Raw genomic sequence first — 21740 nt, forward strand, 5'->3', positions numbered from 1 at the left:
CTCCGTAGCAACCCGGCTGTCATGGTTTCAATCAACACTGTGGAGTGTTCTTTAGATCTGCCCCCATAATGCAAAACACTGGTTCTAACCATGAAACAGACTTGAGATCGTCGCTATAAGCCCTAGGCTTTGGATGCAATTAAGCTAAGAACAATTAAGTTAAAAACTTAATGTTCTTAATATGCAACCCCTAGATTGTTCAAAAAGGCAAATGTTGACCACAGACAATACACAACAGATAACACACTCAGAACAACATATATATTGTGATCACAAATTATAATTATTATGATTATTATTTTGAATAACCAAAATAATATTTCTGTTTATTTTTGCATCGTTATGAGAATAAATCAATAGAAACCTTACACAGTTGAAAATACCCCACACCACGATATTGTTTCAGAGTAATGGGTGTTTGCTTTAAAAGTGTATAATAATTTATGTGCACTCAATATTTGAATTCAACATGTTAGTTAAATTTTAGACGTTAGTTAAAATGATCTTCTACTGACAGATGTAAAATAAGGATAAATAAAAGAATAACAACTGTTTAACTTCTGCGTGTTTCAATAATTCATCAGACACTATGATAAATCACTTAACCTCACAACATTAATGACTATCCCAAACAACACCAATATGTTTGTCATGGGTATGGCTGGTTTAGAAAGTTTCCAGTGCACATTTGATATGGGCTATGCTCTGTGAAAAAGGGGTTTAATGCTTGAGCTGATATTGTCAACCCAGATTAGCCCGCGCAGTCTGCACAGGCTAATCAGGGACGACACTTTACGCATAAACTTGAAGATTGTTAGTTTGCGTCTATTCAACATATCAGTTTTGAGTGTTTTCATTATATTGGCCAAATTGTTAAAATTATGGCCAACAGAAATGCAATACTTCCAACATATAAATATAATTTGACATTATATGAAAGATACATTAAAAACAAGAAACCGTCTCCGTCGCTCCCAATGTTTTTTTTGGTCACAATATTGCATTATATATTCAGATAAAAGGGCCATAACTCTGTGAAAAATCATCCGACCAAAACCCTCTGATAATGTGCACATCTCCTCATGGTAGTGAAGCTTCCCATAAGTTTCATTGAATTCCGGTCATTAGTTGCTGAGAAATAGCCCAGACAAGAATTGCACTATATATACAGTTAATGGAAAATTTTAAAAATTTCAAAGGGCCATAACTCTGTGAACAAGAATATCAGTGAAACTGATGGATGCTCCCCGATGATGTGCTTTGTCAATCTATCTGTTAATAACCACCTAAAAAAATCTATTATCAGCCTCGGTGACCTTGACCTTGACCCCAGTGCCCTCAATCCTCATCAAAAGGTAGAGGTCCATGCAAGGTACCTACATGCCAAATATGAAAGCGATTGGTAAAGTATTGAAGGCGCTATGAGAAACATTAGCAAAAGTGTGACAGAAGGAAATGTATTACTAGCCTCAGTGACCTTGACCCCAGTGACCTCAAACCTCATCAAAAGGTAGAAGTTCATGCTAGGTATCTACATGCCAAATATGAAAGCAATTGGTAAAGTATTGAAGGCGCTATGAGAAACGGTAGCAAAAGTGTGACAGAAGAAAGGAAGTAAGGAATAACGGAACTACAAACTGGCAACTATATGCTCCACCAAAAATATTTTCGGAAGCATAAAAATCATCCGACCAGAACCCGCTGATAATATGCACATGTCATCTTGGTAGTGAAGCTTCCTATAAAGTTTCATTGAATTCCGGTCATTAGTTGCTGAGACATAGCCCGGACAAAAATTGTGCACGGACAGACAGACAGACAGACAGACGCACACACGGACAGACGAAGCGGCGACTATATGCTCCCCCCAAAATAAATTTTGGGGGAGCATAACAAATGAGAACACTTTTAAAATAACCATCACTCAAGTTGACTCGACAACAGCATACTTGGAAACTAGCAAAAAATGTATTAGAACCAAGCTATGATACATATAGGAAATACTAGTATACATAAAAGAAAACTTCCAACCAAGGAAATTAAAAATGTGCCTCACCACGTGTTACCTTCTAAACAAGACATGTTACATAAATTATTTTCAACAAATATATTATGAATAAAAATGTATGTTATAATGTTTATTCCGCTACATTTTAGCTTAGACTGTAAAATTATCAATTAAAGGATTATATTTGGACCATGAAACTGTGAAAACCTGGCTTAATGCATCTGCACATGGTACTGTACCAGATTAGCCTGTGCAGTCGGCAAAGGAAAATCAGGGACAACACTTTTTCCTATACTGTTTTATGTTTTGTTTAGAAGATAGTTTGTTAAAACGAAAATTTTGATTCAGCGGTAAGTGTAATCCCTTATTAGCCGGTGCAGACTGCACCGGCTCATAAGGGATTACATTTTGTGCACATACATTAGGCTAGGTTTTCCCACAGCTTAGGCTCATTAACTTTCAAATTCAATTCAATTAAGAACCTATTATCTTTAAGCCTGACAAAATTAACATCAATTATTAAAGAAACCAAACAAACATTGTTAGTTTAAATTTGACTTTTTTGCAAGAGAGGTTAAGCAATCCAACAAGATCATATCTTTTCCCATGGTAATAATTCAGGGCTTTCACTAAACTTGAAAATTCAAGAGTTAAAACTTACACAAAGGCTTGCATTTCTGAGTCTATCAGATTTAGTTTTTTGGTTATGATTTTAATTTTTATAACCCTTTTTACTCATTTATTTTAAATGATCAAGCTTGATATTACTAAACATAAGAGAGTAAAATGGTAAAAATTATCATACATGAAAGCACTGAAAACAATCACACTTTTTTGATTAACAAAATGACAGAGATAATAATTATCACCTAAAACTCACCTAGCTGGTTGTGAGTTTGATGTGGGTGTTGGTGGATTGGAGTTGAGATTGTTAGTCTGTCCAGCAGCTGCACCATTGTCAATATGGTCTAGAGAATTCATTCGGAGACGACTCCCGTACTCATTATCCTGGCTTGCAACTTCCTCATCGTATATTCGATACCTGCAAAAGATATTTTATGAAATCTGAGAGCTACGCTTTACATGCAACGATATATGGGTATTCTTCTATCTAACACAAACTTTATTTATTGTTGTTTAAAATGATAAATAACAAGAGATGTGTTTGTCAGAAACACAATGCCCCCTTCTGCGCCGCTTCGATTTATAAAAAAAATTTTTTTCATTTGGAAGGTACAGATAATTATTTCCCTTTGAACCTTATTACTTTCCTTGGATTTGTTTTTTTACCTTTAACCTTAAAGGATGACCTTGACCTTTCACCACTCAAAATGTGCAGCTCCATGAGATACACATGCATGCCAAATATCAAGTAGCTATCTGAAGCGACATAGAAGTTATGAGCATTTTTCGAAACCTAAACGCAAAACCTAAACGCAAAGTGTGACGGCAAGACAGACTGATGGAAAAACGGACGGACAGTCCGATCACTATATGCCCTCCTTTGGGGGCATACAAATTAATAAACAAGGGCTGTTTGTAAAACAAGCATGCCCCTAACAAGGTCTGTCAGTTGTAGTGGCAGCCATTGTGTGAATACGTTAGAAACCATTTTACTGCTTCACTGTGACTTTGACCTTTTATCTAGTGACCTGAAAATCAATAGGGGTCATCTGCCATTTATGATCAATATACCTATGAAGTTTCATGATCCTAGGCCTTAGTGTTGTTGAGTTATCATCCAGAAACCATTTCACTGTTTTAAGTCACTGTGACCTTGACCTTTGACCTAGTGACCTGAAAATCAATAGGGGTCATCTGCCAGTCAAGATCAATATACCTATGAAGTTTCATTATCCTAGGCCTTAGCGCTCTTGAGTTATCATCCGGAAACCATTTGGTGGACAGACTGACTGACGGACCAACAGACGGACCAACCGACATGTGCAAAACAATAGGGCTGCAACGGGTACCCGAAATATCCGATGATATTGAATCCAACTTCAGATTCTCGGGTACGGATCCACCCCTGGACATTTCGGTTCCGAATATTAATTTTCATAGTTGTATGTAATCTTGCGCTGTTTTCACAAATATTGTTTTAATACAGACTGGTTCTGTTTAAACAATAAAAGATACGTATAATAGTCGATATTTATTGGCGTGTGACAGTCAAATAGCAGATCATTCGAGATCCTTCAGCTTTTATTGTCTAAGAGTGTCATTGGACATTCCGCAATGAGCGCCGAAAGCAAAACTTATTCAAAATTATGGAGGATTTACCCATTACAAATGCAATTCCTAATGGCAATAAGTAAGTTTTCAATCCTTATTGTCTTTCTGAGTTGTATTAAAAGCAACGGTAGTGGATCCAGTGTGGATGGAATGTTATTCAGGTAAATTTTGCATAATTCTGCGACATGTCAAATTGTGTTCCTGCATCATGTATTGTCTTGCAATCATCTTTTGTCATATACTAAGTTTAAATGCTATCTTGTTATGCAAGGAACCTCAATTCCCAGTGAGGGAATCTTCTTCACAGCAGGAGACCTCATCAGTGCTCATAGGGCTTGCCTGGACGCGGACAATGATGATATGTTAATTATTGTGAAAACAAACATCAAATTGCATGAACAGTGAAAAGTGTATGTTAACGAGCAAACTATTAAGTGAATAAGTGTTGAGGCTTCGTTTTATTCTGACATTGCTACAATGTTAAACGAGAAATATGTTATGTTTTTTGTTAATTGTTAATTGTTTGTTAATAAATGTTTAAAGTTTTTAGTCAAATTATAGATCTACTTCTAAAACATTGATTTCTTTAATTTAGACAGAATTTCTAATTTTCTCTTATCTCAGGGATCCGGATCCGAAAAAAATCCGAAGAAACCTTATTTGGATTCGGATTTGGATCCGGAAAAAAAAATTGGATTCGTTGCAGCCCTACAAAACAATATACCCCCTCTTCTTCGAAGGGGGGGGGGGGGGGCATAAAAAGACAGTGTTATAATTTTTGTTCACTGCACTTCTCCTTAACATTATTAAAGTTTGAATCCCTTCTATATTTCCTGAGTTAAGCTTTCGTAAGAAGCAAAACAGACTGACAGACAGAAGGAAAGATGGATAATTAGATTCTATATGCCTCCCTTCAGGGGCATACAAAGGCAGAAAACAAGATGTGTTTGTGAAACACTATGTCCCCCTATATGATGTTTGACCTTGTAGGATGACCTTGACCTTGTGAAGGATGACCTTGACCTTTCACCACTCAAAATGTGCAGCTCCATGAGATACACATGCATGCCAAATATCAAGTTGCTATCTTCAATATTGCAAAAGTATTCATAAAATAAGCGATTTGGGCCACATATATTTGACCTCCGACCTTGAAGGATGACCTTGACCTTTCACCACTTAAAATGTGCAGCTCCATGAGATGCACATGCATGCCAAATATCAAGTTGCTATCTTCAATATTGCAAAAGTATTTATAAAATAAGCAAATTGGGCCACATATATTTGACCTCTGACCTTGAAGGATGACCTTGACCTTGACCTTTCACCACTCAAAATGTGCAGCTCCATGAGATACACATGCATGCCCAATATCAAGTTGCTATCTTCAATATTGCAAAAGTATTTATAAAATGAGCAATTTTGGCCACATATATTTGACCTTTGACCTTGAAGAATGACCTTGACCTTTCACCACCCAAAATGTGCAGCTTCATGAGATACACATGCATGCCAAATATGAAGTTGCTATCTTCAATATAGCAAAAGTTATTGCAAAATGTTAAAGTTGGCGCAAACAGACCAACAGACCAACAGACAGACAGACAGACAGGGCAAAAACAATATGTCCCCCACTACTATAGTGGGGGACATAAAAATAAACATCCAAACAGGGATTATTCCAGAGAGTATAAACAGTTAATTTCACAGGTTCTCACCTGAACCTTTGTTCCTCCTCACCATCATGAGTGTCACCATCACTGTCTTCATCTGGGGCAACAAACATCACCTCCAGCTCTATATCACCTTGCTGTAATAGTACCAGTGTATGGGCGTTATATCCGCTCTATATCACCTTGCTGTAATAGTACTAGTGTATGGGCATTATATCCGCTCTATATCACCTTGCTGTAATAGTACCAGTGTATGGGCATTAAATCCGCTCTATATCACCTTGCTGTAATAGTAACAGTGTATGGGCATTATATCAGCTCTATATCACCTTGCTGTAATAGTACCAGTGTATGGGAAATATATCAGCTCTATATCACCTTGCTGTAATAGCACCAGTGTATGGGCATTATATCTGCTCTATATCACCTTGCTGTAATAGTAACAGTGTATGGGCATTATATCAGCTCTATATCACCTTGCTGCAATAGTACCAGTGTATGGGAATTATATCAGCTCTATATCACCTTGCTGCAATGTACAAGTGTATGGGCATTATATCAGCTCTATATCACCTCGCTGCAATAGTACCAGTGTATGGGCATTATATCAGCTCTATATCACCTTGCTGCAATAGTACCAGTGTATGGGAATTATATCAGCTCTATATCACCTTGCTGCAATAGTACCAGTGTATGGGAAATATATCAGCTCTATATCACCTTGCTGCAATAGTACCAGTGTATGGGCATTATATCAGCTCTATATCACCTTGCTGCAATAGTACCAGTGTATGGGAATTATATCAGCTCTATATCTCCTTGCTGCAATAGTATCAGTGTATGGGCATTATATCTGCTCTATATCACCTTGCTGTAATAGCACCAGTGTATGGGCATTATATCAGCTCTATATCACCTTGCTGTAATAGCACCAGTGTATGGGCATTATATCAGCTCTATATCACCTTGCTGCAATAGTACCAGTGTATGGGCATTATATCAGCTCTATATCACCTTGCTGCAATAGTACCAGTGTATGGGAATTATATCAGCTCTATATCACCTTGCTGCAATAGTACCAGTGTATGGGAAATATATCAGCTCTATATCACCTTGCTGCAATAGTACCAGTGTATGGGCATTATATCAGCTCTATATCACCTTGCTGCAATAGTACCAGTGTATGGGAATTATATCAGCTCTATATCTCCTTGCTGCAATAGTATCAGTGTATGGGCATTATATCTGCTCTATATCACATTGCTGCAATGTACCAGTGTATGGGCATTATATCAGCTCTATAACACCTTGCTGCAATAGTATCAGTGTATGGGCATTATATCTGCTCTATATAACCTTGCTGCAATGTACCAGTGTATGGGCATTATATCAGCTCTATATCACCTTGCTGCAATAGTACCAGTCAGGGATGGAAATTAGTGGTTTCCCGTGAGCCCGGGGCAAGTAGATTTTAGCCTGGGCAACTTAAATTCAAAAGTTGGTATTCCAGCCGGGCAACTAGCTTTTTTAAGCTTGAAACATTCAAGTACAATTAAACATTTAATAAAATTGGCGACTGTTGATAAATAATTTTAATAGTATTTATTCATTAAGGCCAAGGAAATTAATCAACTCAGACTCATATTAAGACATTATACACAGAAAGAGTGTTATGTAAGCAATTTTGTTCAGTAATCTTTTATTTAAAGAAAGTATTAGATACACATGACAATACATGTACATTGTACTGGGCTCGTTAGTCTTTAGCTGGGCAACCAAAATAGTAAAGATGGTTGCCCGTGTGGGCAACCAATTGTAAAACGTTAGTTTCCATCCCTGCCAGTGTATGGGCATTATATCAGCTCTATATAACCTTGCTGTAATAGCACCAGTGTGTGGGCATTATATCAGCTCTATATCACCTCGCTGCAATAGTACCAGTGTATGGGCATTATATCCACTCTATATCACCTTGCTGCAATAATACAAGTGTATGGGCATTATATCAGCTCTATATCACCTTGCTGCAATAGTACCAGTGTATGGGAAATATATCAGCTCTATATCTCCTTGCTGTAATAGTACCAGTGTATGGGAAATATATCAGCTCTATATCATCTTGCTGCAATAGTACCAGTGTATCATATGGGGATTACACCAGCTCTGTATCACCAGTCTGCAATAGTAACAGTGTATGGGCATTATATCAGCTCTATATCACCTTGCTGTAATAGTACTAGTGTATGGGCATTATATCAGCTCTATATCACCTTGCTGCAATAGTACCAGTGTATGGGAAATATATCAGCTCTATATCACCTTGCTGCAATAGTACCAGTGTATGGGCATTATATCAGCTCTATATCACCTTGCTGTAATAGTAACAGTGTATGGGCATTATATCAGCTCTATATCACCTTGCTGCAATAGTACCAGTGTATGGGAAATATATCAGCTCTATATCACCTTGCTGCAATAGTACCAGTGTATGGGAAATATATCAGCTCTATATCACCTTGCTGCAATAGTACCAGTGTATGGGAAATATATCAGCTCTATATCACCTTGCTGCAATAGTACCAGTGTATGGGAAATATATCAGCTCTATATCACCTTGCTGCAATACTACCAGTGTATGGGAAATATATCAGCTCTATATCATCTTGCTGCAATAGTACCAGTGTATCATATGGGGATTACACCAGCTCTGTATCACCAGTCTGCAATAGTAACAGTGTATGGGCATTATATCAGCTCTATATCACATTGCTGCAATAGTACCAGTGTATGGGAATTATATCAGCTCTATATCACCTTGCTGCAATAGTACCAGTGTATGGGAAATATATCAGCTCTATATCACCTCGCTGCAATAGTACCAGTGTATGGGAAATATATCAGCTCTATATCACCTCGCTGCAATAGTACCAGTGTATGGGAATTATATCAGCTCTATATCACCTTGCTGCAATAGTACCAGTGTATGGGAAATATATCAGCTCTATATCATCTTGCTGCAATAGTACCAGTGTATCATATGGGGATTACACCAGCTCTGTATCACCAGTCTGCAATAGTAACAGTGTATGGGCATTATATCAGCTCTATATCACATTGCTGCAATAGTAACTAAAACTCATTCTGCATGTGTGACACTAAGTAGATCCTTTTTATTAACCTCTATTAACATGATTACCCTTTTAGAGAATACATTATGAAAAGTTGAAACAAAATAAATGGGTACCTGTTCGGAAAGTATTTTTACGCCCTCTGCATGTTTGGCGTTGCGTAGATCTATTTTATTCACCGCCAGTATGGCGTCCCCTACATAGAGGGCCTGACACCTGTCTGCGGGCTGCCCCTCATGGATTTCTGAGATTAGAATTGGCACGCCATGTTCCTTTCCACCCTGTGTTAGAGTAGCAGAAAATAAAAATCTGTTTTTATGGAAGCATTATGAATAATGCATATTCTATAGAGATGTAACAAAATTCACAATTGTTGAACTACAAATCAATTGATTTTATTTCTGAAATTTAAAAAGGAAGTTTGCATCGTTCTTTAAGAAAATATTGAATGGTTATTATATTAGAATTTAAATGCATTAACTTTAACATGTTTCATGTTCAATGTGTCATTCTAAAACAATATATATATCTGTTAAACTATGCAATTTTGGCCAATTAATTGAGCTGAATTTAATTAATTTCCAATCAAGATCTGGATATAAGCCATCAACAAACAGAAATACATCACAATATCTATCTTCAGACTAAAGGTATTGGGGGGGGAGGGGGGAACATTTTTTCTACTTTTTCTAATCGTCACCTTGACACAACTGCCCCAAATGCAATACAAACTAAGTAGCATTTCATTATCATGAGTACAAATGAGCCGAGCTCTGTGAAAAGGGGGTTTAATGCACATGCGTAAAAACTTGATTTTAGCTTAAAAAATGGCTTTCTGTAAACGAAAAATACCATTAAAGGCCTAATGTGTTGTCCATGATTACCTTGTGCAAAATGCACAGGCTAATCTGGGACAACACTTTACACACATGCATTAAACCCCCTTTTCACAGAGCATGGCCCATATATAGTAATGGAATTGTTGCAAAAAAGCGACATAAATATGCTTAATTGAATAGAATACCTGTATTAGAAACAGTGACATTGAGATATTGTCTGTTTCCCTGACCCAATTTAAAAGGGGGCACAAGTAAGTGACTTCACACAATGACTCCAAATACATGCGAGAAGTCATCATTGAGTACCAGTAGTAGATACAGTGAAAATATGGAGGTTACATGTTCACTTTAATGCGAACGGCAACATTTGGGCGAGTAGTATAGCTACTATTTGGTGAATAGCCAGCAAAAAATTTACCAAATCTGACAGAATCTCAGAGATGGGACCCTACTATTCAGTTTTGACTCTTAGCCTTTGGAATCTAACAAAAGCCCAGTAAGATGTATGCCTGCATGTAAAAGCAATTGGTGAAATATGAAAATATTAAAACGCTTTTAGAGATTGGTTTTTAAGCAGTTACTTTTATTTCAATACAACAACTCACCGTGATGGACATTCCCAAGCCCTCGTCTGGCCCCTTGTGCAGATTGACCTTCCTTACGTCTCCAAGACCGTGTCTTCGACGCAGAGAGTTGAAATCCTGAAAGACAGTTACATAAACTAAGATACCAGATGTTTGTCAACAAATCCACTATTTTTGTCATAGAAGAATCACTAAGCCTTTTCATGAAGAATTTGACCAGTTCTTGTTTATTATCCATTACTAAATTAATTAAATAATTATGGATTCATATTTCAGAAGTAAATCAGTGTTTTTTTCTCTCCAATTTGGGGCCATACAGCCTCATTCCCAATCTAAACAAGAGCACTGCCTTGCGGGTGCAGACCGCTCATCTATTTTTATTTTTAAAGGTGAAGGGACCTATCTCAATTTCAATCACAAATGAGGGAGGGGTGGAGTGGAGAGGGTGTATAGTGTGGGGGTGTGGTCATTTATTACATTATCTTCCAAACATGAAAAAAAAAATTGGGGGGGGGGATTCTTGACGGTATTTCAAAAATAAAATAATAAAAATAAATATTTGTGTATTTTAACCGTTTCAATTTTTTTTTTTTTTTTGGGGGGGGGGGGGTTTGGGGCAGGGTATAGTGTGAGGGTGTGGTGGTCATTTATAAGATGATCTTTAAAAAAAAAAAAAAACTTTTTTTTTTGGGGGGGGGGATTCGGGGGGGGGGGGGGGGGACATGGGGGATGGTTTGGGTGGGGTGGAGTCTATTGTGGTATGTCAGGTAAGAGTTGTTTTGTCAAAGTATCAATCAAATCTTATCATAAATAAAGAAGTTATGGCAATTTTAGCAAAATTTAATAATTTGAACTTGAGAGTCAAGGTCATTCAAAGGTCAAGGTAAAATTCAACTTGCCAGGTACAGTACCCTCATGATAGCATGAAAGTTTTTTAAGTTTGAAAGCAGTAGCCTTGATACTTTAGAAGTCAAGTGGATCTAAACACAAAATTTAACCATATATTCAAAGTTACTAAGTCAAAAGGGGCCATAATTCTGTAAAAATGACAACCAGAGTTTTGCAACTTGTCCTTTACTGTCCCCTTATGATAGTTTGCGAGTGTTCCAAGTATGAAAGCAATATTTATGATACTTTAGGGGTAACGTGGACCAAAACACAAAACTTAACAAAATTTTCAATTTTCTAAGTATAAAGGGCCCATAATTCCGTCAAAATGCCAGTCAGAGTTACATAACTTTGCCTGCACAGTCCCCTTATGATATTTAGTAAGTGTTGCAAGTATGAAAGCAATAGCTTTGATACTTTAGGAATAGTCTACCTAAACACAAAACTAAACCAAATTTTCAATTTTTTAAGTATAAAAAGGGCACATAATTCTGTCATAATGCATGCCAGAGTTATCTAATTTTGCCTGCCCAGTCCCCTCATGATAGTAAGTAAGTGTACCAAGTTTGAATGCAATAGCATTGATACTTTCTGAGAAAAGTGGACCTAAACGCAAAACTAAACCGGACGCCGACGCCAAGGTGATGACAATAGCTCAATTTTTTTTCCAACATTTTCCCTGCCTTAAAATTGCAATTTAAGTTTCTATACATTTTTTTTATAAATAACAATGTTAAGTTCTACTCTAGATTAAACATAACTAGTAAAGCGGTAAAATCACTTTTATTCTCACTTTCATTGCATTTGAAAGCCAAAAACAAAAAAATTAATGTATCAATTTTAGTCAAAATGATGAGATTTTTTTCATCCAAAGGGCCCCAGCCCCATTCCCAAAATGGTGATACAACACTGTCAATAACAGCACATGGTGTGATCATCCAAATAATGAACTTCATTTTTTTGGACAAAAATACAACCATTCAGAAATGAAACTCTAAAATATTTTGGCATCTGGTGCATTGCCAGTTCACAATTGTTTCACTACTCTGCCTAATAAATAATTACAAGCTCTCCTCTATCAGAGTGAAACACAACCAAATTTATTACCTCATACAGTACGGGCCGTTATACGGCTAAACAACTTCAAATCAGGCAATGATCCCCTAAAAAAACTTACCTCACTATTTATATTCCTCTATTATATCAATTTCCCATCAATAATGCTTTTTCACGAACATATTGGGCAAAAGCATTATCCCCAAGACCTATTAAAGCTTAATATCATTAACAAACTTAAGTCAATATTCTGCCGCAACTTTGATTTTTTTTTAAATTTTGAGACAAACTTGACTATTATGCTCAACTTGGTGTTCAAGTTTTGTTTTGTTTATTTTGAGTCTGACTCAACATGAATTTGAGCAAGAATATGCGAGTCTGCTCATACCTGAGATCTTCGATTGTTTATGGGGTGACTGACATTCTCAATACTCAGCTAAGTGGAAACATTTCCCCCATAAGGAGCAAACTTAAAATTGCTTTTGCAACAAGCATACAACCAGAACAGCCTGCAAGTAACTCACAGGCTGTTCATGTTTTATGCTATTTGCTGCTCATCAGTATCTAAGGGTTGGAAATGAAGCATTTAAAACGTGAATCTAGTAAGAAAGGCCCTTAATGCAATTTAACTTTCTGAGGGACTACAAACGCGTCAAAATATGCGTCAAAATTGTCAAGGGTTACGAATGATTCTAATACTGGGCCCAGAACACGAGAATATTGCCACATACATGTCCTGGAGGTATTGGGAGCCTTTTCTTCCTGTTGTTACGACCCCTGCAGGCACGTATGACGGTCTTGTGTCGGTGTAGATGTATCTCCGCCTCCAACTGGTTCCACAGCTTGTCATGCTCTGCCCCCTTCATATCCCGCCCTAGCAACTGGATCTGCTGGATTCTGTATTTGGGAACAAGTGAATCAGGAACTATTTTATTATTAAATTGGATTATCTCTGTCGAGATAAACCTAATCAAGAACAATTTTAGCTGTTTTGGATTATTATCTATCATATTTAACACTATTTCAGTCATATAATGGCACATTTTATGTGGAGCTTTTCTATGTATCATCTACTGATATATCCAATGGAGCCATTTTATGTGGGTATTTTCTATGTATCATCTACTGATATATCCAATGGAGCCATTTTATGTGGGTATTTTCTATTTATCATCTACTGATATATCCAATGGAGCCATTTTATGTGGGTATTTTCTATTTATCATCTACTTATATACCCTATGGAGCCATTTTATGTGGGTTATTTTCTATGTATCATCTACTGATATACCCAATAAAGCTATTTTATGTGGCCTTTCTATGTATCAGCTACTGATATACCCAATGAAGCCATTTTATGTGGGGCTATTATATGTATCACCTACTGATAGATAAAAGCGTACCTGCCGGCCAATTCCTTGTCTAGATATTTGGCTGCCAACCTTGCCCCGTACACTTCACTCTGCAGTGCCAGACTGTACTGCCTAAGTTCTGTATTCTCCCTCTGTAGTGACTTTGCTTGGGCCTCTAGCAGTGCTTCATTCTTTGCATCTGATACACGAGACTCCATCTCTATGTCCTGTAGTTATGAAGAATCATAGTTTCAGCATAGATTCTCATTGCCATTTTGAGAAAACATATTAACAGACAGACAAAATAATATACATGTACTCTTCTTTTACTGCCATTCAATTAAAGGATGCATTTAATCAAATTTTCTTGTTATTATAATTGGCATAAGAATAATTTTACCAGTGCTACCTAAGGTAGTTTTGTAATTACAACATGCTCAGAAAATTTCCTTCATAAACTACCAGCAACAAATAATGTATCATCCTGGCACATGTGTATACTGACATGTATTGAAATAAGCACAAGCCTGCCAGCCCTGGTCTGTATACATGTATTTTAACCAACTTTCTAGGAGTCTCTTGTCTCAAGCAATAATATAGGAAATTGGGATTTGCTTGCTAAAACAGCTCATTTTAAAGCCTTCAATCATAAAAAGGCTCTGAACTCACATGCTGAGATTCTCTTGTCTCAAGCAATAATATAAGAAATTGGACTTGATTGGTCAAACTTCTTAGTTCAATGACTAGACTCTTAACAAGCGGCCCATGAGGGCCTGAATCGCTCTACTGGCTGGAATCAATAGGGCTCAAGCCCTTGATAGTATGAACAATCTGAGTAAGTTTTAAATAAACAGACCCAAAATGGGAAATTTATTGCATAAACAAGAAGAAACGTAAAATTTAAACTTGAAATGGCTCCTTGTCAACAATAAGTTGGACAAATTTTCTTCCCTCTCAATGGGGTTCTGGCCCTTGATGATATAAAACATCCGTTGAAGTTTAAAAAGGATAGAATTTTATATATAAACAAACAAGAAATGTGTTTGTCGGAAACACTATGTCCCATTCTGCGCCTTGATTTTTTTTTTGACCTTCGACCTTGAAGGATGACCTTGACCTTTCACCACTCAAAATGTGCAACTCCATGAGATACACATGCATGTCAAATATGAAGTTGCTAGCTTCAATATTGCAAAGTTATGGCAAAATGTTGAAGATTTTCATTTTTTTCTCAAATTCAAGGGGAGATAATTCTGGACTTTTAACTTCGATATTGCTCATTTTCAAAAGGGTTTGACTCATCACTCAGATAAAGACACTGTGCAAGTTGGGAAACGATTGGATGAAAACTGTGGACTTTATTGCGTAAACAAGCCTTATTTCACAATTTTCTCAAATTCAAGGGGAGATAATTCTGGACTTTTTCTCCAATTTCAATAGGGTTCGAGTCCTCATTAATATAAAGACACTGAACAAGTTTTAAAAGAATTGGATGAAAACTGTGGACATTATCGCGTAAACAAGAAAAAGTCTAACGCACGCACGACGGAAACCAGGCCATGACATAAGCTCTTCAGGCCTTCGGCCAGAAGAGCTAAAAATGATATGCATAAGCCTCTGAGTACCAGTTTCTTCTTGATGCTCTCTGAGTCCACCTCGAGCCCCTTGCTGGCCTGCAGCTGTAGCTGGGAGGAGTGGAGCTGCATCAGCATATTGTGTAGCTCCCTTTCCAGGACTGACTTGCTGGCAACAAGCTCCACAGTTTCTTGCTTTAGGTCCAGCACCTGAGCCTGCAGAGGGTGTACCAGACAGATATACATGTCTCATCACAGCACAGTACTGTGTACTATAAAAGTAGACAGTATGTAAACTTCAGATATAAACATGATATAACATTTCTAGAATATGCAACGGACATAAAACAAGGTTTACAAAAAATAGTTTAACCCCCATCACAATAAACATGTAATATTTCTGAAGCATGTATAACCCAGTAAAGGAAAGCATGATGTCAGATAACAAACTGTTAATGTGTGTAAAATTGATCATTTCTGTAACATGTTCAATTTAAGTGCATATGTTGTCTGTCAACTTCCTAAAGAAAACCCTTAAAAAAAAGTGTGCCCTTTGAAAAAGCGCTCTACCATCTGAGCAGACTGGTTCGTATTCATTCACATTAGTGACATTAAATTCATCTCTTTACTCTCTCTTTTCAAGAGCCACCTACAGGTACTCTTGGCTTAGACTTTTGAATTCTACACCATAAAAGTAAACTCAGGAGGAAAACTGTGCAGGACCTGGACCTGATATCATAAGCACAACGCCTGAGCTAATATGGCAACTGGTTCTTGCATGCACAAACTAAATTTCCAGTTGTCATCTTGGTGAAGGAGTTCCTGATCAACTGCATTTTCTTTGTCAGTAAAATTGTTACTAGTTAGAAATGAACATATTTTATGATTTTATAATACTAAAGAGGTCAGATACTTCAGAGGCTGGATGCAATTACAACTTAATCTTTAGTTTAAGTTGTATACAACCACCCACCCCCCCCCCCACCCCCCCAAAAAAATAATAAAAATAAACAGAATGCACGAAAATCTGAAGTTTTGGATAAATTATAAATGATTTACTTTAAAATTACAACAAAGAGATTTGTATTAACTTTGAAATTGAAATCTATTGTTTGTCACATATGAGGTCCAGGTCTACCCTTATGATCCCAAGCCCTGTATGGTCAATCTTTCAAATATCCGCTGGTATCCACAGGTTAAGGAATCCAGTAACAAAATTTCTTAATTAATGCAAACAATGAAACAATAAATGATTAACCTCCAAAGATTTATTATTATATAATCATTAATGTTATGTCAATTTTTTTATTTATAGCGTGTTGAATTCAACCACACAAAATCGACAGTACACACACCCACAATTACATTCACTACACTTGTAGTTTATACCTGGTATCGAGACATCACATCGAAAAGGGAAAATACTTGATTGCAAGAAGCTAGCAATTTTCGGGATAAAACTAAAGATTTAAAAAAAAATAGATTTCAATTGGGACTGGTGTTTTCCAACTTGATGCGATGTGAGAGCTCAGCCTTTATGTAAGAATCTGCAATGAATTTCATGCAACATTTTCTGCAAATCGGGAGCACGTGAAAGTGTTGTTGTTCTTTAAATAAATTTGTTAACCTAACACAAGTTCAATGGTCTGCTTCCCTGTGCAATTTATGTGGAAAGCTGACAAACAAAATGTATGGAATATGAATACATTTGGGTTATTTTCGTTTTTAATTAAGATTTTGAAATGCAATTATACTTGGTTTTTCCTCATTGCAGATGTGTTTGTATATTTATTTTCAAGCCTAGTAATGTTAGTGAACATGTAAAGATAGGAGCGCATGTAAAACTCGGAGCACATGTAAAACTCGGAGCGCATGCGTGTGACGTCACCATGAGTGCCTTGTTCTTAATGTAAACAAAATTATCCATATCAGGAGCATTGTTTTTTTTTCCTTCTTTGGACGGGTCCGGTAAACGGACCCGTTCCCAATGACCTACAGACCAATTCCCAAAATGAACCGGACCCGACCCAATTGCCGAAAAAATACAACAAATTCCAATCAAAATTGGGTAAACAATCCTTGAAAACGCCAACTTGACGTATTTCGAGACCGTTTTAAGTTTCAGCCGATTTGACTTCTCAATAAATTACTGGTTTAAACATTTAACATTACATTCGTACATTAAACCATGTATGTTATCATTTTTATACTCACAAGTCCTAAAACTACACAATAGACACATTTCCTCGATTAGATATAAATTATCCGAGTAGTATTAAATTGCTACGTCATGACTTTCGAGATAGCAAATGGCGGACATATTGTAAGTGTAACATTCAACCCGCGTTCAATTCAAAGCTGGCGATTCATATTACAAGTTATGGTGATTCAATAATGGAGAAAGCATTAACTGGATTTAACAAACATTTGATAAGGTTTTTTAAACCAGATAACAACAAGGAAAATTTGGATTGTTAAAGTTAAACAGGTAAGGCAACTTAAGTGTACATATTTCGGACATGTATAATATTCGGATTAACAGTAATAGATGTACTAGATGCCCCATGCAGGTTGTGTTTTGTTACAAAAGCAGTCATAGGAATGATGATAATATAACGATGATGAATATGTGATGAAAAGGTGCTACCGGTAAATATTTTAAATTACTTAAATGTTTTAAATATCGTAAAAAGTTTGGCATCTGTTTCGTCCACCCATTCCCCTCGGTACACTGCAACAAAAATAAGCACTTAGTGCTCAGATAAGGCTATGCAGACTGCGGGTGTCTGGACTCTCATCAGCACAAAAAGACATCATTCTTGATATATTTAAAGGAGATAAAAACAGAGAACTCCGTAACAGTCTGTGTTCTGATAGCATGTTGTTGTTTGTGCAAGACTGTGAATGAAAGTTAATGTTGCTTTAAGGGCCCTCAATCTATCAAATCTGCCGCCGAGTTTCGGCGGCAGTCCCCCACCTGAAAAGTATACTTTTTTCCCCTTTTGGAGGGAAAAATTCCCCCTAAAAAAAAAAAAAATTAAATGGAAAGATGTGTCTCATCTCATGATTATTATATCTCAATTCTATTTCAATTTAATCTTTTCAAACATACTAAATAATGAAAAATGCAATGAATTTAGTGCAAACATGTACAAATGTAATAATGAGAGAGTAAGTAAAAAAATCGCCCAAAAAGGGAAACCCCGAGAAAATTCCCCCTCCTAAGTGCTGTGAACCCCTTCCCCCAAAGTAGTGAGAGGGCGCTGGCTTTCCTGTGTCATTTAAAGCTGACAAAACTTCAACAAAGTCATGATATTAATACCCATCTCGAATTGGTACAATTCACAACTTGACATTTCCCAATTTGAAGATTTTGCTACGCGTTTTTTTTTTTCCAATTTTGTGATTTCAAGAAACGAAAAAATTTCCCAATGGCATGAGTACCGGACCCGTTCCCAATTGGGTGAAAAAAATCACTGAGGAGACGATTGATTATTGATAAGAGGGAATTGTACGACACAAACGTCAGCATTCCTAATTTTTATTTAAACACATAGGAGTTTGAAAGCAAGTATTACGAGATGTATCCACTGTTAAATTACGTCATTAAATTATTAAAGTAACTTTGAATGTGTTGTTAGAATGATACCTCTAATTTTGCATTTGTCTGAAAAATCGTCTGAGATTTATGACAGAGTTGAGCAAATGCTGCGCTTAGAGCAGTCATTTTTTGTCTCCCTTCGTATGTCAATTCACATTGGTCCGGATCAATTTCACCGAGCAACAGATCTAAATCGACAAACGCCTTGTCAAACTCTTTTTCTAAAATTTCCAACCACCGGAACGACACTGCAGCCGCCATCTTCCATTAAAACGTCAAATTTGTCTGGTTGACATCTATTTTGATACCAGAAATACAAAAATAACATAAATAAGCGACCAGTCAAGGTTTATTTACCCCTAAGAAAATATCAAGTTAAAAAGACAACAGAACACAGCAGCGGCTATTCTCTACTATACTTTTAAATTGATATGAACCAATATTTTGAAATAAAGTTTTGCAAACAATGACTCTGTTTAAAATTTTTGACAGTCATTCAGTTTAGGACTATTCGTGTCTACTTTATTAGTACGGTTTTTAAAAATGTTAGCGGATTATCAGTCACTGATTTTCTACAGGTTCTTATAAAAAAGGCACAATTAAGCAGGAACTCCTAGACCAAAAAAACAATTCTTGTATTTGAACACGTGTCGATATTTTTCCTGTCTGAACGAAAATCAGTTACAACCGCACAGCTTCCATACATTTATCATGCATTTTAACAAAATTCAGTTGTATCCTAAATAAGAACGAGGTAAATAATTTCACTTACAAAGAAATGGTTAATAATGTTGTGTTATTTTATTTATGTATAACGATGATAATTCTTGTGTATATATATATTATTTCATAAAGATATACGTTTTGTGCGCAATGCAATAAAATGTAGCTTTTTTAATGTGAACCTAAATTTTTCTGAAACTTCATAATACTGGTTTTAAACGTTGGAAAACATACTTCGATAAATTAAGGATTTTAAAATAATTTTTGGAACAATACCTTAAATACCTAACCACACGTGCATCATCGTCCACGTGCATCATCGTCCACGTGCATCATCGTCCACGTGCATCATCGTCCACCTGCATCATCATCCACGTGCATCATCGTCCAGGTGCATCATCGTCCACGTGCATCATCGTCCACGTGCATCATCGTCCACGTGCATCATCGTCCACGTGCATCATCGTCCTTAGAAAAGACATAAAAGTCATTTTTTCCACTGAAATTACTAAAAAACGTTTGGTTGGGTAGGTCAGCTGAACATGTTTGCCGTAATCTTGTCTAACGATTCCAAATTTAATAATTATATGCACGGATTTGCAGAAATCTTCGAAAATTCCCTTACCCGGTAGTTTTAGTTCATTTTAAGTTAATTTAGCGAACATCAGCAAATGTCGGGCGAGCGGTAACAAGGAAATTTTAAAACTCAGCATGTGTGGAAAAGTGCAAGATACACGAGATACTATATATAGGTCCAGACTCGTTAATGGGTCTTTTAGTGATCGGTGCGAAGCAGCTAGTTCTCTGAAGCTCTGGTAAACGTCTCGAGTAACAGACTGGCTCAGACAAAATTAAATGCGAGATGAACCTGCGACACCTGAGTTTTGAAGTCCGAGACTTAGACCACAATGACGCTACCGCTGTTGCGTAAACGTAATCAACACGATACCGTTCTTTTTAGCAAAATCGACTCATAAACATAATAAATTCCGAATTGTGTGATACTTTTATAACAAATAAAAAGTTCAATCAAATCAATTTACCGCTACTGTTTTCCCCATTCAAACTTAAAGCTTTGTGAACGCATCGTTTTCCTCAGTATAAGGCCACACCAAATAGATGTCTGTCCTCTGGATTACCTGACCGGCCTTTTGCATTTTTTTTTTTGCAAAAAAATCAAATTTCTTAAACAATAACACAAGAGTCATCTTTAATACAGTATACCCGCCTTAATGTGACAGTTTCTCAGTTTTTTAATGTCATACATGTCATTAAATACATTTACTATCAACATTGTTATATTTTGAATAGTTATGATAAAATAATAGCAAGGATAAAGATTTAACAAAGTGAGTCTCCCTTTTGGTTCGCACCCGAAATCCCCCGAAGCAAAATCTAACTCGCTCACTCGTCAGTAATGCACTTTTTTTCTTCTCGATTATCAGTTCAGAGGGTACATGCGATTTATAATTAGTCCGATTTCGATTGATGATTGTCAATTAAAAAACATATATACTGTTAACAATGTTCGTTGTATTCAGTGTTTCACTTCTTGTGTGAATGCATGTATTCTTAAATGAACCTATGGCCTTTTTTTTAATGCCGTTTTGCCAAACTGTGAACAAGTCGCTGTGTAATATACTGTCTCGATGTTGAAGCCGATCTTTAAATATACATGACAGGAAGAAACCGTATTTTGAAAGTACACCGAACCTTAAGATGGGACCACAAACCTTAGTATGAGAATTGCAAATTACATAATGGTTATGTGGATTGGACGGGTAACGAAATACAATGGACTATTTCGACTAAATAATGTAGCATTTATATGCCCCAGCTTTAGAGCAAACATTTATCAATAAATATTAAAGTAACATTACTACTCAAAATCAAAGAACATTTCATACAATTGTTCGTAAAATAAACTTAACCAATTAAAAATTAGTGTTCCTTATGGCAATTGCCGAAATTTCAACGCCAGATGTGGACTGGTAAAATAGATGTTTGTAGATACAAATGCTCGTTTTCATTATTGTTTTGCATATCTATTCATACGACACATGGACACTAAAATGGTAA

At 36.5% G+C, this 21740-nt stretch overlaps 1 protein-coding gene across 2 annotated transcripts in view; it reads right to left on the minus strand.

The window, feature by feature from the left end:
- Positions 1 to 19209, minus strand: part of LOC127850352 (Golgi-associated PDZ and coiled-coil motif-containing protein-like) — a 28460-nt gene extending 9251 nt beyond the window's left edge. Inside the window, exons 1-8 of one of the 2 annotated variants that reach the window (XM_052383324.1) lie at positions 18987 to 19209; positions 15389 to 15553; positions 13815 to 13990; positions 13143 to 13308; positions 10489 to 10584; positions 9161 to 9325; positions 5962 to 6053; positions 2889 to 3050 (exon numbers count right to left, since the gene is read on the minus strand). In XM_052383324.1, coding sequence (XP_052239284.1) covers positions 2889 to 3050; positions 5962 to 6053; positions 9161 to 9325; positions 10489 to 10584; positions 13143 to 13308; positions 13815 to 13990; positions 15389 to 15553; positions 18987 to 19199 — 1235 coding nt within the window. In that variant the 5' untranslated portion in view covers positions 19200 to 19209. Of the gene's footprint in view, positions 1 to 2877; positions 3051 to 5961; positions 6054 to 9160; positions 9326 to 10488; positions 10585 to 13142; positions 13309 to 13814; positions 13991 to 15388; positions 15554 to 18986 lie in introns of both variants that reach the window. The other variant, XM_052383325.1, reaches the window with a different exon arrangement.
- Between the last annotated feature and the right edge of the window lie 2531 nt (positions 19210 to 21740).

The sequence above is a fragment of the Dreissena polymorpha genome, chromosome 11, assembly GCF_020536995.1.
Source record: "Dreissena polymorpha isolate Duluth1 chromosome 11, UMN_Dpol_1.0, whole genome shotgun sequence".
NCBI lineage: Eukaryota > Metazoa > Mollusca > Bivalvia > Myida > Dreissenidae > Dreissena > Dreissena polymorpha.